The sequence below is a fragment of the Acanthopagrus latus genome, chromosome 20, assembly GCF_904848185.1.
Source record: "Acanthopagrus latus isolate v.2019 chromosome 20, fAcaLat1.1, whole genome shotgun sequence".
Classification (NCBI taxonomy): Eukaryota; Metazoa; Chordata; class Actinopteri; order Spariformes; family Sparidae; genus Acanthopagrus; species Acanthopagrus latus.
In genome coordinates, this window is record NC_051058.1 from 8,768,641 (window position 1) to 8,795,434 (window position 26,794).

Consider the following 26,794-nt stretch of genomic DNA (forward strand, 5'->3'; position numbering starts at 1 on the left):
CAAAACGAACACAAATACAAGACTGAGGACATAATCAACCGACTGACATATGTTCGTGTAGCTTATCAAAATAGTTGCCCTACACTTTTTAGTATTTCATCACCAAACCAACCGGAAACTTGTTGTTAGGGCGCGTGTGCAAATAGCTCATATTCCAAAAGTACGAATAAATCGCTTTTTCGTGCAGGGTCATTCTCAGCGGTTTGGAGCTTGAAAAAATATATCTATGTCAGACCACACTAGTTTTGTTGATTTCATGCTAACATTTTTTTGTAGAACTTTTGTTTGATCGCCGTTCTTGGTCGAGCACGTGTGTTGTCAGGCGGTCTCTGGCTATTTCGGCTGTAGAAACATGGCTGAACATATGGGACTTGTGAGAGAAACCTTCCACCGTCTCTTTTGACATATTTATGCGATGTAAACACTTGTGAAGCCAGAATTCAATGAGTATTTTGGCGCCTCTCGCTGCTGACATGGGATAGCTGCGGTAAATTGAGCAGCATTTAAAAACAAACGCACTTTTTTGGACTAGTTATTATTCTTCGTGTACAATAATGTACAGTTCGACATCCAACCACGGACCCCTGGTGTCGGAGGAATGTTCTGGTAGCAGCAGTAATATTTTAGTCCACCACAACATTAAACTCATCGAGACACATGACGTTGAGAATATCGGCCTGATGAGTTTGGCCAGCGAGGACGACGATGATGAAGTCCAGTTTGACAGTAAGCAGCTTTACTGATGGTTGTTACTAGCTGAACAGTGTTTAAGTTACGGGTCCTAATCGACTGGACTTTGGCGGTGGTGCTGGTTACCGTATTCTATTCTATTTTACCTGACACAGTGATAACAGAATAAAACGTAGCTCGACACGTTCTTGCTTGTGTAAATAGCCAGGGGCGTAGTTGAGGGATTAAAGGCAATGGCAACAACATGACTCTCTGGGCCCCCCTTCTTAACTGTGGTACAGTGTCCACCCTACCTTTGCTCTAGATATCAGACATCTCCTTTGACTGTCACTTCATACATTTAACAGATAAATCAGTAAAGCTACTGTACTCTTAGAAACTCAATAAAAAGTTACGACTTTACTATGCACCCATGTCCATTTAGTTAAATGGTTTAATAATTCAAAATTATACATTCTTGGTTGGTAAAAGTGGAGTGCAAGCGTTCAACTCTGTCCACATAACACAACATTATTACAACATAACGTTTTGCTTAACACAGGGCTAGGTGGTATGACCTCAAGCTAATATTGCAATATTTTTAGGCCACATGACAATATACAGTATATACCGCTATATGTTTGAATCTTATGAAAAGAATTTCATTAATGTCCGGACTGGGCGACAAAATCAGACACCACAATAGTGTTGGACAAAAAGACCCTACTTCGATACAGATATTGCAACAGTATTGTAGGGATGACTATTGGTTCATTCACAAAGTACCAACACAATGAGATTGCCGATCAGTAATCATCAGTAATGTGGATATAATGACTAAGTGGGTAAAGGCAAGTGTTAGAACGAGTAGAACAGTCTGGTACATTCAGAAAATGACATCATATTACTGTAATGGTTCCTTTAAAACCAGGAGAGACAACACTGCCATATTAAGATGTAGTGATGTCCAAAATCTGAGATAATACATAGTCTCATAACACAATAACGAAATACATATCTTATATAGTGCCCAGCCATACTTAACATATTAAACACAGTTTATAGGTTTTGAATGGAAACCCCTTCAATACCAGTGTGAAACTTGATATTACATATTTTGGAGACAAAATGATTTCCAATCACACATGTTTTAGTCTCTTCCTCAGCCTAAGACAGTCTGTCATCCTATACAAGCCATAATAGATTCCTAAGCAGAATATAAATCTCTGTATGATGTAAGGTTCAAGACTGATTCTTAGATGTACCACTCAAATAAAAATACTTTAGGGTCAGTCATGGTGTCTATGAAGAGAGAGAATGCCAAAGCTGTTAAAGGCTTTTGAAGTTGTCGTACTTGATAATGCAATTACTAGTAGATTTTGTTGCAGTCTTATGATATTAACAACAATCAGCAATCTAATATGTTTCTTCCATTTCTACAAAGACATGTATATCACATTACAGTATAAATCAATATTAGCAGAAGGTCTTACAGAGATATTTTGCTTATTATCTTTATACAGCTCAGCTCTAATTACCAGGCTTAAAGGGGTAGTCCAGCAATTTGATACTGCACCTTCATAAAGTAAGAGGCCTTGCGCCAGATAGGCTGAAAATAGAACAGTTAAAATTGAAGCGACAGATGCATGGGTATTTATTGATATGAGTTAAGGTTCAAAATAGGTGAATTTTTTTTTCTCTTCATTTCCCATAATGCACCTTATGGTTAACAGTGCTCTTTCATTAGCCCTTCCCTGCCTATTAACTTTACCATCTTCCAAACTACATGCCTCCAGTTTTTTTTTTCTTTATTAAACGTTTGGAGTCTCAAGCCAGACCTAGGATTACCCTGATGACATCATCAGAATGTTTTACACAGTCTGAGAAGTAGCCTCATGCCCCTATACTCACAATCTTACATAAACTTGCATTCAACAGTAAATTGTCATGGTCTAGTGACATTGTCAGGATGTCATACCAAATCTGATTTTGGTTTAGCAATACATTTCTACTTCTCGTTTTGCCCAATTTTGGTCTGTATTGTTGAAGAAACGTTCAGAACAAATCAATTGTCCTCTGCCTGTATTTTCACCTATAAGATGATATTTACCAAAAGAAAGACAAGTCAGGACTTGCCCCTCTACATTTCCTGCTGTACAGAATAGTGAAATGAGAGTAGATGAAACAGCCCTTCCTTCCCATCCTGGCACAGTGACCAAGTGATCATGTGCTTATAGAGTACAGTTAGGTGGAGGAGGCTGGGGTCCACTGGAACTGGCAGATAAGCCTGACTGCTGTGCACACCCCCTCATGTGTACACAAGATGAGCTCATTTTTTGCCTTGGATGTGAGCAGGATAATTATTAGTAGAGCTCTGAGTGATTAATGACGGACCAAAGGTATTTTTATTCAGAAAAATGGACCAAGGAGACAAAAACCTTGTTGAAATGTTAGCAAAGGTTATTGAAGAAGGTAAGAATAAAGAGAAGAAATACTGCGGTTATATGTGTATTTTTTTTCTTAGCTTGAGTTCAGCAAAGTCAAATGTGTGTTTTGTGCCACAGTTTGAGCCTTTTAATTATAAAAAGAGTAAGACTACTTCTTCTTTCATTTCTCTCTTCCATTTTATGCGTTCAGCCTCAGACACAGATGATAACCATGAGGTGTTGATGGCCGGCAGGCGTTACCTGTCCATCCAGGAGTTTGCCTCAGCAATCCCCAACCACCTTCTGCTGGGCTCTCTGCTGGAGCACCTGTGCTTTGTCTACGAGAGCAATCCAGCACGCTCACGTATGCTGTTTAAAGGTATGTACTGAGATGAAGTGACAGCTGGTTTAAAGAATAATACATATATACATTTATACATTGTTTTGTTGTATCTCTGACAGTCATTGGCCAGCGTTTAGCCGCCATGAACCTCCTCTCACCTTTGGCTGTAAGTGATGAGTTCAGCACCGTCAGACTGCAGCACAACCGGGCCTTCACTGAGCTGCTTCATGCCGCAAGCTCCTCGCTATATCCACAGGTAACAAAATCTTCAGTATGTCTTTGCAGTAGTCGTATGTTGTCAGTTTTAATTTTGGGACTGACTTGATTTCTTTTTAACTAATTATGTAGAGTGGGTACTTGTACTTAATATAGTAGACATAGTCAGTGAGAGTGCTGATCAAAGCAGCAAACTCTGCCTGCAGATTTGTAAACTGGGAAGTGCTGTAGCCATTTATTAACTGGTACTTGTTTGTCCTCTTTTCATTTTTACAGGGTCAACAGCTTCTTGGCTCAAACGCACACAATCCAGCAGTAAGGTAGGCTGCACTTTGAGTAGTTGACTTGCTTGAAAGTAACATTTATTTAATCTTTGTTTGTGATCATAGATCGCTCTAGCGGACACCCGGTCGATTGTTCCCCTTCCAATTTCCCCACCTTTTTTGTTCTTGTCGTTATTGTTATATGGTATGTGGGTCGTGTGTGTGCGCGCGCGTGTGTGTGTGTGTGTGTGAATGAGAGAGAGAGAATCCTGTGTTTATGGTTATGTCAACTTGCTAAAAGTGGGTGTGGCAGTGGGAGTAGCCTACAACAAAATGTGCATCATTTTGAAGTAGCAAAGTTATTAAGTTATGTGAGTAACAGATTTAGGTAACATGAAAAAACTGTGTAGAAACACCCCATTTTGGCATGTAATAACGTTGGGTACATGTAAATGCATGTACGTATGATTGCCCTTGTTAACCTGATTGCAGCTGTGTCAGCTCACATGTTTTTTTAATATTACACAAGGTCAAAGAAGTGAATACACTTACACACTTAAACAAACGAACTGACAACACAAACAAATACCATCAGCCGAAACAACAGCATATTATGAAAGGGAAAAAAGGAGTATTTAATAAGAGATGTTTGTTTTTGCCTTCCCACAGACCGAAGGAGGGCCTGTTTCAAGCGCAGACGTCTCGGTATCTTAGCGAATTTGAGGAGATTTGTAGACTTGGAAAAGGATCATATGGAAATGTTTGGAAGGTATTTTACTCAGTTCTACTCCATACTATTTAAACAAACCCCTCCAAAGTAAAACATGCGTTGAGTTGATCGACACAGTCATGTTATGTGTGACTTCATCCTGTAGGTTATGAACAAACTGGATGGACAGTGCTACGCTGTGAAGAAAATACTCATCAAAAAGGTCTCAAAGGATGACTGCATGAAGGTGAGCCGTCAGTGTTTTGTCAATAGAGGCTTTATTTTTACCCCCAAGTACAGAGAAGTGATAGGCTGATATTTGTCTTATTTGGTTTTGCTTTAGGTCCTCAGGGAAGTAAAAGTGTTGTCCAGCCTGCAGCATGTAAATGTTGTGGGCTATCACACTGCCTGGATGGAACATGTTCAGCCTGCGGCCCCTGAGTCTCTCCTGCCAGCACTGAGAGATCATGAAAGGTAGGATCCGACACTAATTGTTCTTACATTCATTTATATTGATATTTTTCAACAGTGAAGTACAGTCAAGTACTTTTTACTACAACACGGTGTTGATGAACAAAAAAAATGAAAACAGTATTGCAGTCACTATTTATGCTGGTGTATTCATCTAATGTAAATGCAGTTATAGTTTATACAGTAAATAACTCCTGACTCTTTCATTCATAGTTCCGATGAGAGCCCAGACAGCAGCAGCACCAGCTCCATTGTTTTTGAAAGCCTCAGTCACGCACCGTCAGATGCAGCCCCACGTGCCAAAGCACACCCAGGAGAGACCCAGCCTGTCAAAGCTTTAGTTCCGACCCAAGAGAATGGCCAAGTGGTGTGTCCCAAAACGATGCGGCGCATCCCGAAGAACTACGTCCCCTGTGTGTTCCTGGGACACCGAGATCCCATGAAGGCCACCAAATGTCCTGCCACAGGCTGGGACAGTTCAGCACTTCTAGAGGAGGAGTCTAGCAGGAGTAGCATGGAACTGAACAACAACTCCTGCATTGACAAGGATTGTCAGCAGTGGGCTGACGTTTGCACAACAAAGCCTCCCAAAGAGGTTTGTGCTAAAATAGACTTTCAGTGATCAGACAAGCATTTGAAAAATAAGATTGCCATATTTAAAAGATTTGTTTTCAGAATTATTATTAAAAATTGGACAGTTTTGAGTTATGGTTTGGTTGTATCTGCAGGTCCAATTCCACCTGATGCTCTACATCCAGATGCAGCTGTGTGAGCGCTCTCTCAAGGACTGGATCTCTGACAGGAACAACAAGCCCAAAGAAGAACTGACCTCAACATGTAATTGTTAAAAACACACATGGTTTACATTATTACAGATCAGAGAATCACCGATTGTTTGAAATGATTATATTTCAAATTATAATATAACTTTTGTTCCAAGATAAACTGCAATACAATTCGGGAAAATTATTTAAATGTTTTTTTTGTTTTTTTTTTCAGGTCCATATGGATGTGTTGATACTGAACACACACTGAGCCTGCTGAGAAGGATACTTGAAGGCGTCGAGTACATTCACTCCAGGGGAATCATGCACAGAGACCTGAAGGTAAGCTACTGTGATTTATTTGTTTTGATCAGAAGCAGCTTTAGTGCAGTTTGCAGTCGACACACACAGGTGTTAGACAGGAGCCATGTCAGTTAGGCTAGTTAGTGAGTCCCGATCACCATCACTATCTGTCTCAAAGGAAATATGTAAATCCTCCCAGTAGTTGAATACAAAGTTATAAACACTCTCAGGCAGGACTTTTCTTAACTCATCTCTCTTGTCTTGGACACATTTTAGATAAATTACTCTCTTGCAAATGTCCTGAAGCCTCCTTGGCTGCTGAATGAGTTTTAGTAACTGTTGTCTCTGTTTGAAGAAACATGGTCGATTCAAGGTGGCGGGCAGGAGGCCTTTGTGGTTGTAGACAGTGAGCGGCGAGATTAGACTGAAGAGTTTCACCAGCAGAGAGTTTTTCGTCAAATTAGGCCTGCGGCTCAGGAACAGAAACAGACAGTTCTCTCCTGCTTTGCTCAGCTCATCGATGTTGGCTCCATACCTGAGCAGCAGGTCCACCAGCTCATTGTCGCCTATGGTGCACGCCTCCTGTAAAGGTGTCAATCCAGCTTTGTTTGTAGCGTTGACCTGGGCTCCATGTTTGACCAGCTCTGAGATGCAGCCACTGCTGTCCTCCAGGGTTTTAGTGGTCTTCATAGCCGTTGCCACAGCAGCTATGTGCAGAGGAGTGTTCCCAGAGTCCTTTACCCCCTTGAAAATAGTCAAGAATTTACATGAAGTTAATGCAGGGCATATTTAGAACCTAATGTACATATTTCAGCAGAATAAAGAGCACTAAAAGGATTGTAATATAAGGGCAAAGTTGGGTGTCTCTTGAATTTCTATGCCAGAAACTTTTTGCATGTGAATCAAAAGATTTGTTGTGTTGTCTAGCACATTTACTTGTGATTTAGATATCATCAGGATCACTAATCAACAGTTATGAACCTTTATTTATGTTCATTAAGAATCTATGATTGTTTGAAAAAAAATGTTTTTAACTACTTAAAACAGATGGTCTGTATGACATAATTCTAAATATATCTATAAAATAAATATAATATATATATGAAAATGCATCTGCAAAATTCACAGGAAATAATTGGCTCAAAATTCATTCAAATAGCTTGTTTTACATAAATGCCTGGTAGTTATTGAAATTATCTATTTGGGATGGTCATACAGTTTATCAGTTATTCTGCACTGTACCCATAAAACATGTCAGTTTACCCAATGATAGAAAAGGGTTGATAAAGGGTATTTTCAGCATTTTGTATTTGTTTGGTCTATTTCAAAAAGGAAATTGTTGAATTGAGACCTACACTATGGGTTAAATGAACCGCCACTAATCTGAATAATCAACTAATCATGCTGTGGTTCCAGCCTTGTAAATGTAGGAATTTGCAGGGTTTTGGTTTTTTTTTCATTTATGAGAGTAAATGTAGTCTTTGATTTTAGGCTGTTGGTTGAAAAAAAAAATGCAATTTGGAGACGTCACTTTGGGAAAGTTCACTCTGAACATTTTTCATAAATCTTTTCAAATTTCATGGACTGGTCGATTAAATTGGCAGAATAATTGATGATAAGAATAAAAATGAGTTGCCACCTTAGACGTTATGACTCACCATAACAGGAAAAACAGAGGCGTTGACTCATAGTAAGATTCAAGTTGGCTCATGTCTGTTCGGATGTCCCCGTAGGGCAAAGAATGTAGTCAGATTGGAATGTACCTTAAGTTAATGACAGCTGTGCTTCACTTGCTTTGGCCAGTCAATATGACTGCTGTGAAAGGGTCTTCAGTCTATTTTATTTTACTACGAGTCAAGTCAGAAGAAAAAGAAGAAAACAAAAGAACACTCCGAACCATGTTGATATCTGCTCCCTCTCTGACCAAGCTGGCTATAATGTCTTTATGAAGGATCCCAGCAGCCATATGCAGGGGAGTCATCCCATTGCTGTCCGCTGCGTTAACATCAGCACCATAGCTGGCTAGAATATGGATAGCAGACAGAGCTGCACAGCGCACTGAAAGGTGGAGAGCTGTCTGGTGAATCTTGCCATCCACCTAGGGAGGAACCACAAGGCACAGTTCAAATTTGTAGAATTTAAAGGCTGAACATGGATTTTGCAATGTGAAAAAGTTTTACCTCTGCGTTGACGTTAACACCGTGCTCACAAAGGAGGCGCAGACATGCCTCTGCCTCGTTAAACAGCTTGGAGCCTGGTTTTTGCCAAGTTGTTTTATCACTCGGCCAGCTGGTTATCAACAAGTGTAGAGTGGTTTGACCAAGCCCGTCCCTGTGACAGAGGCAAGGGAAGTGAAACTTGCAGATCCACCAAAAAAAACACTTGCTACATACACAATCTAACTTAACTACCCCACTGAAATGAGTTAATTCCAACAACTCTACACTGTAGAATTGATAGGTGGGATGTTTGGTGTGTAGTGTGTGTATAGGATGAGTTTGTCCAGACCTCATCTCAGGGTCTGCCCCTGCTGATAGCAGGCTCTGCATGCTCTTTACTCTTCTGTAAGTGGCAGCCAGGTGAAGGGGACGGGCAGCACGAGCCTAAGGCAAGACATGACAAGACAAGACAAACTGAAGCTAACCCTTCAAAAATACTTTCAATTTTGCCTTCTTTGTTAATAAATGGAATGATCACATGAGAGCAAATACGACTGACAGTTCTGAGTAAGTGTTGAATTTTCTTCTGGTTGTTATTAACATGTTGCAAATCTTACAGGTCATTTGTACAGAGAAAATGGCTGCGTTGTTGCGTTTACCTTACAGAAAACACCTGGGGTCTCTTGCATCTTTAGGAGATAGTTGCTGCCGTACTTTTTTGTCATTTCTTCCATACGTCCCAGGTCTTCGTCCCGAATAGCGTTATAGAATTCCCTGTCGTCAAACTTAGAAGTGTTACAGCTCCTGTTCTGATATGCCTCTCTCCCCTCCAACATGACTAGGCACTGAACTTCATTGCTGTCTGTATTTGGTTTTTGTCAGGGTGTGTGGCGGTTCAGAGCTGGTTATTCAGGTTTGCAGATGCAAGTCTGTATTTCTTCGAGGCGTGTCTGTTAATTTTTTTGTACAAAATGAAGGATGCTACTTCTGTTTTCTGCCTGACAGTTTCAGCAGCTATTTCCTTTTTTGGGGTTTGGTGTTTTTCGTCAGTCTGATGATATCGTGTAGGTTTGAGTGTTGCATGTCTAAGTTGGATGTGTGGGGTTCCTGTTACAACTGATAACTTTCTGTGTGTGGGGCCAATAATGGGGACTGGTGCGTCCTTCCAAAGTAATTTAGAGGTTTTTTCAGTGCTTTTCCAGTGCTTGTGCATCAAAGAATGCACCTTGCATAAGCTCACATGCTTTGGAAAATACATTACAAAAATTATATGTCTTAAATGTCATATTAAATGGCCTGAAATGCTTAAATTGTTGAAATCTGCCCTGAAATGTCTTGTTTGAATACTGTGATCCCTTATGCAAAAATGCCTGCATCTTTACACCCAGTCAGAAACTAATTGTGATATTATTGCATTTTCCCACAGCCAAGGAACATTTTCCTCCATGGTCATGACAGTCATGTTCGGATTGGGGACTTTGGTTTGGCCTGCAGGGATCTAATAATGGATGGTCATAAAGGGACCTCCTCTCCCAGCGCTGGTAAATACTGTGTACCTCTTATCTTGCTGATTTCATGTCACGGTTGCTCAAAGAATCACCACCAGATGGGGCCATATGCTTTGAAGTCACATTTCTGGTGTGTTTTTTGCAGATTCCTCACATACCACAGGTGTTGGCACATTTGTATATGCTGCACCAGAGCAATTTATGGGCTCCCATTATGATTCAAAGGTAAACAAATTAATAATATTCAGACAAATTCAGAATTGATTTTTCGTAGAACACAACATACACTATATTACCAAAAGTATTCGCTCACCTGCCTTTACTCATTCTATGAACTGAAGTGCCATCCCATTCCTAACTCATAGAATTCAATATGATGTCGGTCCACCTTTTGCAGCTATTACAGCTTCAACTCTTCTGGGAAGACTGTCCACAAGGTTGAGGAGAGTGTTTATAGGAATTTTTGACCATTCTTCCAAAAGCGCATTGGTGAGGTCACACACTGATGTTGGTCGAGAAGGCCTGGCTCTCAGTCTCCGCTCTAATTCATCCCAAAGGTGTTCTATCGGGTTCAGGTCAGGACTCTGTGCAGGCCAGTCAAGTTCATCCACACCAGACTCTGTCATCCACGTCTTTATGGACCTTGCTTTGTGCACTGGTGCACAGTCATGTTGGAAGAGGAAGGGGCCCGCTCCAAACTGTTCCCACAAGGTTGGGAGCATGGAATTGTCCAAAATGTTTTGGTATCCTGAAGCATTCAATGTTCCTTTCACTGGAACTAAGGGGCCAAGCCCAGCTCCTGAAAAACAACCCCATACCATAATTCCTCCTCCACCAAATTTCACAGTTGGCACAATGCAATCTGAAATGTACCGTTCTCCTGGCAACCTCCAAACCCAGACTCGTCCATCAGATTGCCAGATGGAAAAGCGTGATTCATCACTCCAGAGAACGCGTCTCCACTGCTCTAGAGGCCAGTGACGGCGTGCTTTACACCATTGCATCCGACGCCTTGCATTGCACTTGGTGATGTGTGGCTTGGCTGCAGCTGCTCGGCCATGGAAACCCATTCCATGAAGCTCTCTGCGTACTGTACTTGGGCTAATCTGAAGGTCACATGAAGTTTGTAGCTCTCTAGCAATTGACTGTGCAGAAAGTCGGCGACCTCTTTGCACTATGCGCTTCAGCATCCGCTGACCCCTCTCCGTCACTTTACGTGGCCTACCACTTCGTGGCTGAGTTGCTGTTGTTCCCAAATGCTTCCATTTTGTTATAATAGAGCTGACAGTTGACTGTGGAATATTTAGGAGCGAGGAAATTTCACGACTGGATTTGTTGCACAAGTGGCATCCTATGACAGTTCCACGCTGGAATTCACTGAGCTCCTGAGAGCGGCCCATTCTTTCACAAATGTCTTGTTTCACAGTCTGCATGCCTGAGTGCTTGAATTTATACACCTGGGGCCAGGCCAAGTGATTAGAACACCTGATTCTGATCATTTGAATGGGTGAGCGAATACTTTTGGTAATATAGTGTATGTTCTTTCTGTACTTTCCATTATTAGTATGTATTATTGTCATCTCTTCTATGACTTTTTGAACAAGTGTGAATCTAAACTTGTGTTTTTCCTCTCACAGTCAGACATGTACAGCATCGGGGTGCTCGCTTTCGAGCTATTCCAGCCCTTTGGGACAGAGATGGAGCGGGTCCGGACCCTTGGGAACCTGAGAGAGGGGAAAATCCCAGATTCGTTCTGCCAAAGATGGCCAGTCCTGACTAAATACATCATGAAACTGACGTGTAAAGAGCCAAGTGTTCGGCCCACAGCTAGCCAGCTTCTACAGAGTGAACTCTTCTGCAGTAAAGACATTGTATGTAGTACATGGACAGATCACAGCTCTATAAATAATTAACCCCTTAATGACTTTGTGTGCCATTAAATGTAAGAGTATTTTGTGATTACTGATTTATGTAAGCATGTCATGAATGTCTTTTCCCCCTTCAGGTGATCCATGGCTTGAAGAAAAGGGTTGAACAGCAGGAGGAAGAGATCATGCAGCTGAGGAGACAGATCAGCCAGCTTCAGAGCTCACAAGTCACAGTTCACATCTCTGAGCCGGACAAAGCCTGACCCTTTAATCTCAACTCTTCACAGACTGTCAATACTTGATTCATTCTACCACTGCTGTACTGTGTTTTGCTTACTTGGTACAAGTGGTAGAGTGTGTGTGTGTGTGTGCGTGTGTGTGTGTGCGCGTGCATGTGTAATCATTTGAGTGTGTCTTGTACACCTGGATGTAAGGGCGCAGCTATTTATCTTCATTCAGTTCAATAAAACCAGTTTCTGATATGCCTTGCCAGATTTATAAGCAGCACCATGTGATTATTGATCATTTGAGATGTTTCTAGTATGTCACTGAAAATAATTTTTGATGCGGATTTTTGTCTGGCTTTGTGAGCAGCCCATTATCAGCAAACTGTCAATCAATTGTGGTCACAATTAGCCCTCCAGTTTTGATTGTATTGGGACAGGGTCACATTTATTTAAATGCAAAAATGTACAAATGCCGTGCGCATGTGGTTGATGATGTTTTATGGGTTATAGTTACTGATCACAGGGGATGCTCCCTCACGTTTTGGGAACTTTAAATTGTGGAGATAATGTGTGCACTCGAAAAGCTCTTTAGAAATGGACATTACAGCATGGATATGGCAATCTGACTGTTTGTCTGTAGCCAAATAATTATGCATGTATCGTTTCGAGCATAGATGAATGGGTATAAAACAAACATTGTTATTGTACATCATGTACACAAAGGTCAGAGGTGTGAACATGCGACGGATCTTCCCCAAACACGTTCCTCACGGAGAAACGGCTGAATGAGCCAATCAGAGACCTCGTTTCATCGCAGGTACCCGGATGTACCCGTGGGGCAATTAGCTACGTCATTGTTCACCGCCGGACACCCGCTGGAAATAAGGAATGGATTTACAACCGCTATTAGCGTATTCATAACAGATTTCAGGTGAGTGTGTTGTTGCTATTACGATTAAGTGGCACTTTAACTGTGCAGCTGTGCTATTTTGGGAGGCCTAGGCCACTGAGATTTGTTGTAGTAGCCTTACACCGGTTCTCTGTCATGTCGGAGACAGCGGCGCAGTGAGCACACTCAGCCGCCGGTGTCGAGCCCCTCCTGTCTCAGCTAGCTAGACCTACCGTTACTGGGGCCCACGCTCGTAAATCAAATCTACTTCGAAGTAGAAAACAAAAGAGTGCCCTTCGACAATGATAGTACGCGGTTTTGTTACTCCCCGCCATGTCAGTCAGCCTCCATCGTGCCGAGCTAGCTAGCACCGTTAGCATCAATATTGCCGCACGAGCGCCGCCGCGCGTAATGTTAGCACCGCTCGGTAGCTATGTGTGTTACGTTCGCGGTTTCCATGGTGTCGCTGCCTTTGCGAACCGCTCTCTCATCATCAGTCTTTCCGCCCCAGTCTTTGACAAGAGCGGTGAGCTTTTAATCGGTGCTCCGTCTCCCACAAGTGCCAAAGTAGGTTTTAAGTCGTGTTTTAATGAGGTTTAGCATCGCTGCGTGTTAAAGGCCTAGCTGCCGTCTGTTAGCCAACGTGAGGCGGTGTGCCGGAGCTGGTGGGAGGGAACAGCTGTTGTTGTAAACGTGCTTCCGACCAGGAAATTTACTCTGTCGGGGTTTTGAACTAGTAACGCTCGCTTGGGAACTTTAGCACTGCGAAATCATTTCCATGTTTGCACTCAGCAGTAAGTCGATTTGAACATGTTCAAAGTAGAAGTTAATACTTTGCCATTGTTACTGATGTTTGCCCTGCAAGTAAACCGTGCACGGTGCCCACAAATGGCTATCCCTTATCGTAGACTTTTATTGACTTAGTTTTTAAGATCCAAGCGGAGGTTGAATGACAAATGTGGTAGTGAAGTCAGTAAGCCAAGACTGTTCTCCCACAGCCTCTTGTTTAGCCATGCGATATTATGCTTGAGTTATGATACTTCGTAACAAATAATCTGCAATTCAGTTTATGGCGCGTTGGTGTACTCTTGCATTGTTCTTCTCAAAATAAAAGAAATCGATGTTATATAACATCCTTGACTGTTTAGTAAAGGTCTAAGTACTGTATAAGCGCGATAAATTATCTAAATAGATCATTGCAGTGTTTTTAACTGATTGACTGCTTAACTGTACTTTGCAAGTGATCATTTGAGAAAATAAGTGATCCGATTGTACTTTGTGGTTGTAATCGCTATGTAAGTAGTTTGTGTTAACTGGAACAATTAGAAGTTAAGGAAATGTTAACAATATATTTGATGACAGCCTCTAAATACCATAATATTTTGGTTGTGCCACACCAACAGATTTGCCCGCATACAACAACAGTGTCGGAAAATGCAAAACCTTTGACTTAATCTCTCTTTTCTGCAGCTCATATAGTTGTATACTTCTGTGTTTCTGTCCCTCCTACAGCAATGAACAATGACCATAGTTGACAGATCTTCAGAAAAGTCTGACCACGAGTCAGTCGGGTGTAAGCGATCTCCCTTCACCAGTGGAGACGTGGGCATGGACAGCAGCTGTTCCAGCAGCTGGGCAGTGGGTCCCGCCACCATGCCCAGTGACTCTCCGAGGCTGAAGGCTCCAGGAGGCTGCCTGGGCCCGACACCTGGAGCTGTAGTCTACAACAGTACGCCCTCCTCTGTTGATCGGCCCAAGGAGCAAGGTAGGAGCAAGGACTCTTATCATCTGTGGTTTTGTGATGCATGTGTCCTGAAAGCTGAGAGGAAACGACTGAATGTTGGCAGGTTAGACTTACTCCATTGTGTACAGCCAAGCTATACTGTGCCTCTATTTAGCCATTAAACAATAGACAGATGGAAGAGTATCCTGACTTATATGGTCAAGCTGTAGATACATTTAAAGATACATGCCAATAGTCAGTAGTTTCCCGCTGATATTGGAAATGCTGGTGTACACTTTGGCAGATCTCATCTCAATTGTCAGTTCAAAGCCTCATGGGTATCTTAAGGTGAAAATGTAGTTCAATAAAATAATGTAATTGTGTGACATACTCTTGCCAGCAATCTGAGAACTGTTTACTGGAAACTTTATACATAAATAATACAAAGCTGTATCAACGAATCTAAACCTACGGCCAGTTTTTCCGTACAGGAGTGTGACACAACTGGTTTTGTGGGTGTTGGGTTGCTGCTTCCATTCTACTTTCATTCATCCAATTACATAACCAAGCTAGTTTTGAATTGAGAGCATGATCAATCACTTGCGCCTGTGACGCAATTGTTGCTTTGACATAAAAAGCAGCAGCCTGACTTAGACAGAAACAGAAGAGAAAGCAAACCCTGTTTCCTTCAGCTGCTTGACAGTCTTATTCAGTAGCCAGAACTTCTCTATAACTGTTTAGACTGATAGCAATGACTGCAGTTTCCTGGAGTTAGTGTTATGTGCCAGTACATACTTGCATTGGCAATGTAGCATTTATACAGATAATTACTGGCGTCCTTGACCTGGAAAAAGCATTCATTCAAATTGTGGTAATGATGCTGTTTCTGTGTGTCCAGTGATAAGCAGTGATGACGGCATTGACTTGCCCCAGAAGGTCCTCTTCTCTCCAGAGCGGCTCAACCTGAAGTGGACCCAGGTTCACCGCATCGGTGCAGGCCTGCAGAACATGGGGAACACCTGCTTCCTCAACTCAGCCCTGCAGTGTCTCACCTACACCCCTCCCTTTGCCAACTTCATGCTGACACGGGAGCACTCCAAAACATGTAAATTTGTCTTGTATGGTGCTTTTTCACCAGCAAAGTTCTTGTGTAATTGTACAGTCACACACTGATCATCACATCAGGCTTGTTCACTTCAGCAGTATGTATGAGTTGGTTTCTCGCCTGATTCATATCTTACTCATCAATGTTCTGTCCATCTGTCCCTGCTGCAGGTCACGAGCCGGGGTTCTGTATGATGTGCACCATGCAAAACCACATCATTCAGGTTTTCGCCAACTCTGGGAATGTCATTAAACCCATTGGTGTGCTCAATGAGCTCAAAAGTAAGTTTCTGCACAGCTAAAACATTGAAATTATGCATTTAGAAATTTTTTTTTTTTTACCTGAAATGAATGACAGGAGGCGCTGTGTGGCTGTTTACTTTTTTTAAATTTTGGAGGGAAATTTCTGGTGGGTGTTTGTATATTGCTCTATGAGAATTTGAGCTTTACATCGACTTGTTAGTGTGATATAATTGATTATCTTCTATTGCTTCATTTTTTGTGTTTTTTTTTGTTGTTTTTTTTGTTGTTTTTTCCCTCACACAGGGATTGCAAAGCACTTCCGCTATGGAAGCCAGGAGGATGCTCATGAGTTCCTGCGGTACACAGTGGATGCTATGCAAAAGTCCTGCTTACCTGGAACCAAGTAAGTGTGTTCCCTTTCAAAATCCAGATACAGCTCAGGATAATACACTTGCTTAGAAAAGTTAATCATAGTTTTGGCTTGATAAAAAAAAAAAGTTATGGGCCATCGATTGTTTAGGGAAATATTACTATATTCTGTGTAGTCTGTATCGTGCTAACCCAATGAATATTCTGCAAAGGAATCCTGTCGAAATCTTCCAGAAAAGCTATATGCAGATACTCTGAAGTATTCAAGATTTTATTTTATTTTATTTTTTTCTGAAATGTATGAAATCAGTGCAGAGCCATTTCCTTTCATCAGTGTGTTTGGCTGACCATTCAGGATATCATGAGACTTATAAAAAGGGATTTTAGAAAGTAGGTAATTATTCTGTAGTAACAGATGCCCTTTAAACAAATTACTCTTGATCTTAATCCTTCCTTTCCTTCTCCTGCACTTTTTGTGGCAATATGTTGTAACTTGGCAGTTTCAGAGTTCTGTAAAGTGATTCTCTGTGCCAGTATAGCCAGAAAAGATGTGTCTTTGTGTTGGATTAATAAGTATAAATATTAAATCAGTCAATTATATAATTACACTTTTTTTTTTTACATCCTCTTATTTGTGTTTGTAACAGATTGGACAGGCAGACGCAGGCAACTACTTTCATCCATCAAGTGTTTGGCGGGTATCTAAGGTCCAGAGGTAAGTTTTACTAGTGTTGATGAGTTTTCTAGATTTATTCAAGTTGTTGTTGTTGTTGTTGTTGTTGTATAGCTTTAATAGACTAAAAACAATAACTGATTTTCCTTTGCAGTCAAATGTTTAAACTGCAAAGCAGTCTCAGATACATATGACCCTTTTCTGGATATTCCTTTGGAAATTAAGGTAATGAATCATTATTGTCATCTTGGGTTTGAAGCATCTATTCAAGTCAAGGAATTCAGAGGATCTTAAGAACAGTATAACATTATTTTTCTTGCCATGCAGACGGCCCCTAGTGTCTCAAAGGCTCTGGAGCAGTTTGTCAAGCCGGAACAGCTGGATGGAGAAAATGCCTACAAATGCACTAAGTAAGTTGTTTCACAGACAAAAGCAAGTCAGAAAAGATGACGAAAAAGGGAGCTAAACAATCAAACATTTGTTTCACGTAGGTGCAAAAAAATGGTCACCGCCTCAAAGAGATTTACCATCCACCGCAGCGCCAATGTGCTCACGCTCTCCCTCAAACGCTTTGCAAACTTCAGCGGCGGCAAAATTACGAAGGTACCGTAACATATGATTCTATAAAATCCAAAAAAATTATAAGACTGTAGGACAGCACCTAGGTGTCACTAATTGGATATTAATCAGCTATTTGTTTTGGTCTTCAGGATGTGAAGTATCCAGAGTACCTGGACCTGCGGCCCTTCATGTCTCAGACCCAAGGGGAGCCCCAGGTCTATGGGCTGTATGCGGTGCTCGTCCACTCTGGATTCAGCTGTCATGCTGGACACTACTTCTGCTATATTAAGGTACTGGCACTGCTATGGACCACTGTTCTAATCCATCAGGATGCTGTTGCCAAGTCGCATGCACACATTTGTCTCTGCAGCACTCTATCAACAACTCACTACTAACAGTTTAATGCAGGATTTCCTATAACAAATCTTGTGGAACATAACATTTAAAAATGGAAGTGATGATGATTCTGTTACACAAATATGATCAAACCTGCCAACTGTTTTGTGGTGTCTCTCAGGCAAGCAATGGGCAATGGTATCAGATGAACGACTCCTCTGTGTCTGTCAGTGACATCAGGTCTGTTCTCAACCAGCAGGCCTACGTCCTTTTCTACATCAAGTGAGTAAACCCTGAGTAAAAATGTTCATTGCCTCATTCCAGTGTTTAAGTGCTCCTGTAAACACCAACACTTGTGACAATGGTTGTTTCGAGTGTTTCCTGTTGATAATTTTTTTGTGTCACTAGGTCCAGTGAGGTGAAGAAAACGGGGGACTACAGCCACATGAGCCATAATCCAGGCATTCCTGGTCAGTCGTCTCCACGACCAGTGGTGATACCACGCATCAATACCATCCACCACAACAACATTGGCTTCATAGGTCCCCAGCTGCCACCACACATGACCAAGGTACTGCAGACTTGTTTGTATCTTAATTCAGATTTGTCACAGTTTAAGACACATCGCCAGTGTTTTACCTAGACACTCAAAACATGCATCCTCTTTTGTTTCTGCCTCAGAGCACACTTCATGTTAATGGAAACGGATCTCTGAGGGACTATCCCGCCAGCTCTAAGCCCAGCACCAGCAGCAGTGTGGTGGGAAAACCTAGCCATGGACTGGCCTCTTCCTCTTCTTCCATTTCCCACTCAATCAGCCGGCCCACAATGATCCCAGACCACGACAAACGCCAGAAGCTTTCATTCTTCATCGGGCAAGGCAAACAGAACCGCCCGTCCTCGTCCTCTTACAGCCAGCCGTCCTCTGCCAGCAGCAGCTCCTCCTCCAGCTCGCTATCCTCCTCGCAGTCTACCTCAGACGTCCACTCAGACATTCGCTTTGTTCCACGTCAGCTTAATCATGTTAACGGCACGTCTTGCAGTAATGGGGATCGGCACCCTGGAGGAAATGGAGCCTCGTTCTTGGTGCCGTATGGCCAAGAGTCCTCAGAGGAATCAGACCAGGAGAACTGTGGCACTGTGGATAATGGCCGTTTCAGTAAGTCTCACCTTAATGGAAACAACAGAACAGGAGAAGTTTTTGATAAATCTCCTCAGGCCACCAATGGAGAGTCAGGGCTGCACCACAACGGTAATAGATTAAACGGACCAATTTATTGCACCTCTAAATCCACTCAAAATGGACACCATAATGGACACCACAAAATGAATGGACACAACACCCCTGATAAGGTAAATTATATGCTTTATGTTTTCGCTATGCTGTCATAATATATTGATAAGTGAAAGAACAGTAGTGTGTGTCTTTTGTGAATGAATAATTGTGTCTGGATTTTGCTCCTCAGATCTCTGGCAGTAATGGCAGTTCATCATCCTCTGTGGCTACTGTTGCTACTAATGGACTGAACTGCGAGCATAGTCAAACAAGGTATGATACACACTTTAACATTTTCATTGTTTGGTTTTTCACTTTTATATCTTTAATCTGAATGGGTTTTGAAGTTAACATAACTTTTATAAAGTTTCATTAACTTCAGTCTCACTTTCAGTTGTGATAGTGAGAAAAGTGTATACTGGTAGAGGCATCATGAGAAGACAGAAAACATGAAGGCACCAGCTAAATGTTCGCCATCCCCCCAAATTGTTCAATGCAGTCCTGTTCAGTTGAATGTTAATAAATTGATATACCTTCCAAGTAATTATGGAATTTTCCCACATAACTTTTTTGCCAATATTCACTTGATATAGGTCTTACATTGCATTAAAATGGTCTTTAAAAAGTCTTAAATGTATCTTTTTGAAACCTGCAGATACCCTGAAAGTGATGTAAAGCAGTATTTATATTCTTGTATATTTCAGCAAAGAGGCACATAATTCTGCACCATCCCAGGCCAGTTCCTCTCAGAGCATCCATCCTGCTGCCAGTGAAAGCCAGCACCTCTCTACTCTTGACACAAGGGCTAAAAGTGTGTCCGAACCCCTGCCTCAGCATACAGCGTCCTCAGCTGTTAGCGCTCTACCTTCAGCTACCGCTACAAAGACTCATTCTGTCACATCTAGAGAATGTGCTTCCACATCTGCCCATCATGGCGACATCAATGCGGCCTTATCCACCCCGCCAGACTGCTCCCAGAGCACCAATGGGCCCTCTGCAGTGCCACAGAAGGTAAGCAGAGGTGGGGATGAAGCAATGGATCTACCAGAGACCAGTGTTCTGTCAACAGGCACTGAAGGGCATACGGATGTTAAGGAACAGCAGCAGTCCAAGCCCAATTCTAAAGGCAATGAAGAGACGAAAGAGTTGAAAAGAGACAGACCGTACTCTGACTGGAGCAGAGACAGGGAGAGACACTACAGAGACAGGAGTCAGGAGCGAGACAGTGACGTCGATCGTCATCGCCACAGACGAGACTACAGAGATCACCGCTACAGAGACCGTTCTCACAGGGATCGCTTGCCTCACGATCGTTCCTACAGAGACTGGGAGTCCGAGCGCCGCAGGGAGCGGACTCACCACCACCCCAGGGAGCGAGATCGTGACAGGTGCTCGAACCATTATCACCACTATGAATACTACCGGTCCAGGGAGGACTGGGGCCGGGAGCGAAGGGGACGAGGTTATCCCTATCGCGAGGAGTCTCATAACCGTCGAAGGTGGCAAGACGAGAGTCGAGACTCCCGGTCAATGAAGGACAAGAGCAATGGAAGGGACAGGGACAGGAGTAGTGGCAGGGAAAGAGACTATTACCCGCCAAAGGAGGAAGCTTCCTCGCCTGCCACTGTGCAGGAAACCTCCACAAAGACCAAGGGATCGCCCCCTCGGGCTCGCCTCTCCTCGTTTGAATCGGCTTCAAACAGGGAGGATCAAAATCACAAGACTGCTGAACCTCGGAGCAAGGACAGGGATGACAGCTCTGAGGCCCGTCGCTCTAAAAAACACAAAAAGAGCAAGAAAAAGAAGAAGTCGAAGGATAAAGACAGACATCGTGAGAGCGGGTGAGCAAAACTATATTTGCCTCCATGCTGCTTGACATTCATTTTGTTTTGGACAGTAATATTGGCCATTTTGCTCAACAGTTCAGTGTTAGATCAGAGTTTCCATTGGTGCAGGTCCATGGGTCCTGGAAAAATTATGTCCAGTTGAATGCAAATCCAGTGATGCTGTGCATCGCCAAACTCATACCTTAGTGTTTGACAACCTAGGAATGAGAATCTCTTTTCTTAAGATGCAGGTGTTCATTTCCCATTTGAGTTAGAATTTTTTAAAATCAATAATAGCAAAAAAAATGCTGACTTTTATGCTTAGTATTTTGATGATGTCATCGATCACAAATTTGTTACGTTTATTTTTATATGAATATACTTGTGAGTTGTAGCCCTCAATTATGTCTTTAAGTGAGATGTCAGGCTTTGTTATCAACTAGTTTTGTTTTTGGATTCAGAGTAATCATGGCTTGTTTTCTGTCTTCTCCTAGAAGCTCCGATGCGGATTCAGACCGAGCCACTGAAACAAAAAAGAAGAAGAAAAAGAGGAGGCAGCGGGACAGTGAGGCCGAGCAGCACAGTTCGGGAGACGCTCGGAGCCACAAGAACAGAAGCAGCGAGGAGAAGGAGAGCCGCAAGCGACGATACTACGACAGCAAGGACACTAAACACGACAATGGTTTCTCTCCAGAAAAACGCCGGCGAGCAGAATATGCTGATGGCAGAGGTGACCATGTACTGCCCTCCAACCACACCTCACCCACAAACGGTTCAACTCACCGCCATCTCAATGGACACATAGGTATGACAGGTTTCTCATTTTCACAGTCATTCTCAAACATCACGAGGACACTGAATTAAATGCTGCTTCTAACTGTTGCTCCTGTTTTGTAGGAAATGGTTACAGCCAAACCAATGGCGACTCCTACGGATTCTCCGGTGGCTTGAAACACTGACTGTGAGTGGGCGCTCATTTAACCATTTTCTCATATGCTCTAGTACAGTCATTGTGAACAAACAGCAGAATCTCCTATTTTAAATGCAAACGATTTTAGCGCACAGCTCTTAAAATAGATGACATGGAGGCCTCTTTTTTTTCTCGTTTCAGACACATCGACACCATTTTAACAACAGCGGAGGAATGACATCAACAACTTTTTGATGTGGTGCTTCTTCACTGGGAATATATTGTATTTTTACCACACCTGAAGTGTTTTAAATGTTTGAAAATTTTATTTCTTTTGTTTGTTTTTTTAAATGCATTGATTTATTTGCTGTTATTCTCCCGACTATGGTTTAAAAAAAAAAAAAAAACCCTGTTGAACATTTATGATGAAAAATAGTAATATATACTTGTATGAACAGAAACAAAGCCTGGAGCTTAAACATCTCAACTGCTGCTCAGTGGAACTCAGGACTTGAAAACTTGTTAACATCCATCATGGATAACCACCTGCTTCAAATTGGAACGAGACAAAAGGGAAACGTGTTGCCTAAGAGAAAGAACTGCAAGGCATCATGTCGGCTGCAAGTTTTAAGATGTCACCATATCTACAGAGGTGCAACGTTTTTGAGTTTTTTCTTTGATCTCACTGGGAGCGGACATCCTAACAGAGGGAGTTATTCATGAATGAGACAGACTAGTGCAGTGGTGGGAACAAGGCTTGGCTGACTGATACCTCCACGTTAACCCTGGACAGACTTGAGGACATTTCCCAGCTTTTTTTTTTTTCCTTTCTGTATGTTTGTTTCCATTTTGCTCTGAAGCCTAAGATTCACTCTCTGTAATTTTTAAACTTTTTCACAGAAGCGGAGGTTTTTTTAACCCTGGATCATGCCTCTCCCTCCTCGCTTACACATTCTCTATTTCTTTTTAAAACGTTTAAAAAAAACAAAAAAAAAACAAAAAGCATCAAAAATTTGTCATCATGGCTGTGGACCATTTGTGTTTGCTTTTTAATGATTAAAAAAAATACAGTTTGTGTCTTCTAGCGTCATAAAAAATACTGTGAATTTAATTTTGAACTGTACTATCAGTTATTTTTATACGTAAACGATCCTGTATCAGGGTTACCAGTAGATGTTTTGTTTGTTTTTAGAGAAACTTCTCTTAATTTTGACCATATTTTCAGTGGGTATGGTTTGCTTTTTGTTTTGTTTTTGTTTATGTTTCAACTTTAGACAGAGGTTGAAAAACTGCTGTTATATCTTTAGCATGTCAGAATTTATACATTGTATAAGGTAAAAGCCTTAAAATACATTTGTTAATGTCAGAAATTGTAATCTGTTCCTGGTCTTTGACTTTGTTTACAAGCTGCGGTGAAATGAATGAAAACTGCTGATTGAGATGACTGACGAGTTGCCAGGGATTTTTGGAAAAAAATGCTCCCGTCTGCCTTTGTATTATACACTAGGTATAGACCGATTGTACTCAAGCCTCTTAAAATTATGCTGTAGATACATTTAGTGGAGAAACTGACATCACTCTTATGTATTCAGGTTTTGTTAAATACACTCACTTTTCTAGCCATCGAAGTCAACAAGGTGGCTCTGTTTTAATCACAACACTGTTTCCATGTTTGAGGAAATAACCAAAGACCTGATAAGTTTAGCGAGTCGAGCTCTTCTCACTGAACTCACATGCACACAAAAACGTGTTTTCTGATCAGCATGTATTTTTATTCCAAGTATTCAGGAGCAGTTTTTCCCAAATTCACATCAAGCCACATTTTAAAAACTCTAAACTCCATCAGCAAATGAAACAAATTTTAAAAAATCAGGCTGTGATTTTGGCTTGATCTGTTTGGGAAACATGGTCCTCAGATTCCAGTCAGCACCCACACACAGTATTCGCGGGTATTTTCAACCCGCTTATGTCCATAGTGAGTTTTTCTTTCATATAACATCATGTATTATCTGAACTTCAGTAATAAACACAGTGTGAGGAGGTTTCACTGCTCTGCAAAGAGAGCTGCACAAAGTCCCCCTCCCACTATTGTAAACTGTTAGCTGTTGAACTAAAAAGGTGAACGGGTATAGGCTACGGCCGTTATGATTTACATGCTACATAAACACAACGGAGAAAAAAAAAAAGGTATGTACATTATATACTATACATGCATAATGTAACTTGGGGGGGGGCTGCCCCCTTTTTGTTAAACAAATTCAGAAAAATAAATACAAAAGAAATGAACCTGATCACAGAGGTGGATCTTCAATACATGAAATGACAGTTTGAAAACACTTAAAAGGGTCATTACACTCAAATTATGTTCAGTATTATTCAACCTGCGTCTTTTTCTTTTTTTTTTTACCTTCAGTCAAATAAAAGATAAGGGAGCTTACTGTAAAATTAAAATAGCCTAAATTTAAATTTTCTTGAATTAATCAGTGTTTGCATATACAGATACAGTCACTTGAGGACTAACAATCAGACCAGCTGATTTATAAGCTTGAGGCTTTCTGTAGTTCGAGGACACTACAAAACATCATTGGTGTTGGCAGTTGTCCAAGGACATGTGAGGTGAAGATAATAAAACAGGTGATTTAGAGTCAACCAGGCGAGCCAGTCTGGATGATGGGAATGTCATATTATGAGGATGGATATTCAGGTTTCAAATCCTCCCACTGCACATGCAGCAAAGTAATTGCTCTCCTGGTGTGTCCAGCAGAGGGCAGTCTTGTTACAGGTTTCCTCATAGCTGTTCTTGATCCTCGTCTTTTTGTCCATTTATCAACCAACTTGGTGAAGACTTCCCTCATCTCCATAAAGTCTGTGCTGGGTAAAATAAAAACCTTCACATAAACCAAGAATTGTGTCGCAGACAATCTTCAGGTGGAAAAAAAAACACCTGTCACCCATCTGTGTCTGCTGCTTGTCCTGCAGCCCTGAAAGGACCAAGGGAGGCCTTAACGACCCCTGTAACACACACACACACACACACAGGGACTCTGCTAGCGATGCAGCTGTGGTCATAGAGTGGACGGTCCTCATTTCTTGTTGGCTATCCTCCTCTTCCTGGTGGCCAGCATGTCGTAGAAAGGATCCCTGCTGATGCTCGCCCTGTGGAGAGAGGACAGGAAGGGACGGATCAGTGATCGGCTGTTCCCAGCAGTTCGTGTCGATGCTGCACACAGCACACTGTCTAGACTATTCTATTGTCTGCAGGACTGATAATTACTGTGTACTAACTTGACCTTAATCTGTCTTGTCTCCGTCAGTCGGTGCATCTTCCCCAAAATGTGTCACGTCTGTGCTGCATTCTGAGGGCTGTAGAAATGAGCTTTGATTCTGAATGATCAACGGCGAAACCTGACATTTACAGTGAAACCTCTCCTTCAGTCCTGCAGCGCTATAAATAGCTCAACACCTCAGTTTTTATGTTACCCAACAGAGGAAAGAACACACACGACAAAGTGCACCTGGCAACGCAACAAAAATGTTGTCAAGCCATTGATTTACAGCTGTCTCAGAGGAGAAAGCCGTCAAATAACGCGTGTAAGAAAGCATGACGGGTTAGTAACATTCAGACCTGCGTATTTAAGTCAGGGTTAGGTGCAAACCCAACGGCATGCTATTACTGCTAGTTATTGCTACCAAATGTGAAAAACGGAAGATGAGGACAACGTTTGGGACTTTGATCAAAGGAAATGATCCACATCTGTTTTCAGCAGCAAACCAGCAATTTACGCTGCATTTATCTTTTAATGCTGTAGTCTGTTAGCTGACTTAAACCTGCAATTACTGTTTTTTTGGCCACTGGGGGGGTTCAGGAAGTAAGCTTTTAAGTTAAGATGTTAGCAAACAATTGCCTATTCACACACCCAGCACACATGAAGCAACATAATCAGTCATTTAGAGTCTCGTCTTGGGGCATTTAATGAATATGAACCCAATATTCGGTCTCTTTTAGCACTATTTTGGTCTCCACCAACTCTGGAGGGGAAAAATCTGGCTCTCTGGCCGGTAAATACTCTAATATGTTGACCAGCTGATTGCTAAATTTCCCTACCATTTGGTGTCAGACAAGTAAGTGTCCAGTGGGTTTGTTAGAGATCTTTTGCTGTGCTAAAAACAATGCTACAAGGGCAACCGTCGGGAACAAAAATCATAGAAATTGTGTGCAATAAAATCCAAACAAAGAGCTCAAAGAAGCTAAAATGCTCCTGCAGAGAGAACTGCACAGTCTGGTGATAATTATGTGTTACTATGGGTGCACAGTCCCATGGTACGTTCTTGTTATAAAAATAACATCTATGTATCGTGACTGGGGTTAGCATGCTAATTGGCTAGCCCCATCCTGTCCCGATGCAAAGCTCATGTGCTAGACATCAACAACCCCCCCTTGTGCTCCAAGCTTCCAGTTTGGATTGCTAGCTGCACGGCTAACTGAGCTAACCAGCTAACAGTAGCTACAAGTAGAAATTATTCTTGTGACATGCTTCCCCCTATTTGTTTCAGTTAGAATCTGATAGGATGCCAGTTATTACATACTGCACCTTCAACTACTCAGTAGTTTAATCTACAGTGAGGCATCATATTCTAACAGATCATCATCTACTGCCCTGTAAAAACTGTGCAAAATGTCAATAGTAGTTGTTTATTTAGCGTAAGAAGTAGGCAGATTTGCAGATAAAATTATTTTCACTGGACAGGAAGTGGATGGAAAAATTGGAATCTGAAAGTTAAGTACAGCTGTCTGACATGCAGTGGAGTATGATTTACATCATTTGCTTCTGAGATGTATTAAAATTTCATGAAATGTAAAAGAAACTTAGTGACATTGCTTTACGCTGACACACAGTTAAGATGGGAATAACGCTGACTAACCCTCTGCTTTCCCAGCAGCAGAACCACCAAGTCCC

The 26,794-nt window shown here is 41.8% G+C and overlaps 4 protein-coding genes across 9 annotated transcripts in view; 2 read left to right on the forward strand and 2 right to left on the reverse strand.

Moving 5' to 3' along the window:
• Positions 1–231: 231 nt before the first annotated feature.
• Positions 232–12,197, forward strand: eif2ak1 (eukaryotic translation initiation factor 2-alpha kinase 1). Of its 2 annotated transcripts, none has more exons than XM_037081676.1 (14): positions 232–726; positions 3,307–3,474; positions 3,558–3,694; positions 3,931–3,974; positions 4,587–4,686; positions 4,793–4,873; positions 4,970–5,100; positions 5,311–5,692; positions 5,826–5,934; positions 6,097–6,203; positions 9,750–9,864; positions 9,977–10,056; positions 11,469–11,702; positions 11,837–12,197. In XM_037081676.1, exons 1-14 carry the CDS (start codon positions 555–557, stop codon positions 11,960–11,962), a joined length of 1,986 nt encoding a protein of 661 aa, XP_036937571.1. In that variant the 5' UTR covers positions 232–554; the 3' UTR covers positions 11,963–12,197. The 2 variants fall into 2 exon arrangements, with proteins under 2 accessions (XP_036937571.1, XP_036937572.1); XM_037081677.1 differs by lacking the exon at positions 232–726 and adding an exon at positions 2,943–3,141.
• On the reverse strand, positions 6,199–9,738 carry LOC119009932 (ankyrin repeat domain-containing protein 61-like). 2 transcript variants are annotated; one of them, XM_037081678.1, is made up of 5 exons: positions 8,983–9,738; positions 8,673–8,767; positions 8,345–8,495; positions 8,062–8,262; positions 6,199–6,908 (listed from the first exon to the last, which is right to left on the reverse strand). In XM_037081678.1, the coding sequence occupies exons 1-5, from the start codon at positions 9,157–9,159 to the stop codon at positions 6,276–6,278; spliced, it is 1,257 nt and encodes a 418-aa protein (XP_036937573.1). In that variant the 5' UTR covers positions 9,160–9,738; the 3' UTR covers positions 6,199–6,275. The 2 variants fall into 2 exon arrangements, with proteins under 2 accessions (XP_036937573.1, XP_036937574.1); XM_037081679.1 differs by having other exon boundaries at positions 8,988–9,125.
• Positions 12,198–12,695: 498 nt separating the features above from the next.
• On the forward strand, positions 12,696–22,926 carry usp42 (ubiquitin specific peptidase 42). 4 transcript variants are annotated; one of them, XM_037081662.1, is made up of 18 exons: positions 12,696–12,857; positions 14,328–14,580; positions 15,437–15,643; positions 15,814–15,924; positions 16,189–16,288; positions 16,902–16,969; positions 17,082–17,152; positions 17,255–17,337; positions 17,419–17,530; positions 17,638–17,778; positions 18,006–18,106; positions 18,233–18,395; positions 18,506–19,177; positions 19,291–19,373; positions 19,805–20,941; positions 21,421–21,731; positions 21,824–21,887; positions 22,038–22,926. In XM_037081662.1, exons 2-17 carry the CDS (start codon positions 14,337–14,339, stop codon positions 21,883–21,885), a joined length of 3,666 nt encoding a protein of 1,221 aa, XP_036937557.1. In that variant the 5' UTR covers positions 12,696–12,857; positions 14,328–14,336; the 3' UTR covers positions 21,886–21,887; positions 22,038–22,926. The 4 variants fall into 4 exon arrangements, with proteins under 4 accessions (XP_036937557.1, XP_036937561.1, XP_036937559.1 ...); XM_037081666.1 differs by lacking the exon at positions 12,696–12,857 and adding an exon at positions 12,954–13,123; XM_037081664.1 differs by lacking the exon at positions 12,696–12,857 and adding an exon at positions 13,160–13,382.
• Positions 22,213–26,794, reverse strand: part of LOC119009933 (cytohesin-3-like) — a 36,054-nt gene continuing 31,472 nt past the window's right edge. Inside the window, exon 13 of the mRNA XM_037081680.1 lies at positions 22,213–24,992. Within this exon, the coding sequence (XP_036937575.1) occupies positions 24,920–24,992 (73 nt within the window). The 3' untranslated portion in view covers positions 22,213–24,919. The remainder of the gene's footprint in view (positions 24,993–26,794) is intronic.

Coding starts and splice junctions, on each gene's coding strand:
- usp42 (XM_037081662.1), top strand. CDS start 14,337: ATGACCATAGTTGACAGATCTTCAGAAAAGTCTGACCACGAGTCAGTC. Junction 14,581..15,436: donor TGATCGGCCCAAGGAGCAAG/GTAGGAGCAAGG, acceptor CTGTGTGTCCAG/TGATAAGCAGTGATGACGGC. Junction 20,942..21,420: donor GACAGACATCGTGAGAGCGG/GTGAGCAAAACT, acceptor GTCTTCTCCTAG/AAGCTCCGATGCGGATTCAG.
- LOC119009932 (XM_037081678.1), bottom strand. CDS start 9,159: ATGTTGGAGGGGAGAGAGGCATATCAGAACAGGAGCTGTAACACTTCT. Junction 8,496..8,672: donor GGGGCAGACCCTGAGATGAG/GTCTGGACAAAC, acceptor CCTCTGTCACAG/GGACGGGCTTGGTCAAACCA. Junction 6,909..8,061: donor AGGGAGCAGATATCAACATG/GTTCGGAGTGTT, acceptor ACTATTTTCAAG/GGGGTAAAGGACTCTGGGAA.
- eif2ak1 (XM_037081676.1), top strand. CDS start 555: ATGTACAGTTCGACATCCAACCACGGACCCCTGGTGTCGGAGGAATGT. Junction 3,975..4,586: donor GCACACAATCCAGCAGTAAG/GTAGGCTGCACT, acceptor GCCTTCCCACAG/ACCGAAGGAGGGCCTGTTTC. Junction 4,687..4,792: donor CATATGGAAATGTTTGGAAG/GTATTTTACTCA, acceptor TTCATCCTGTAG/GTTATGAACAAACTGGATGG.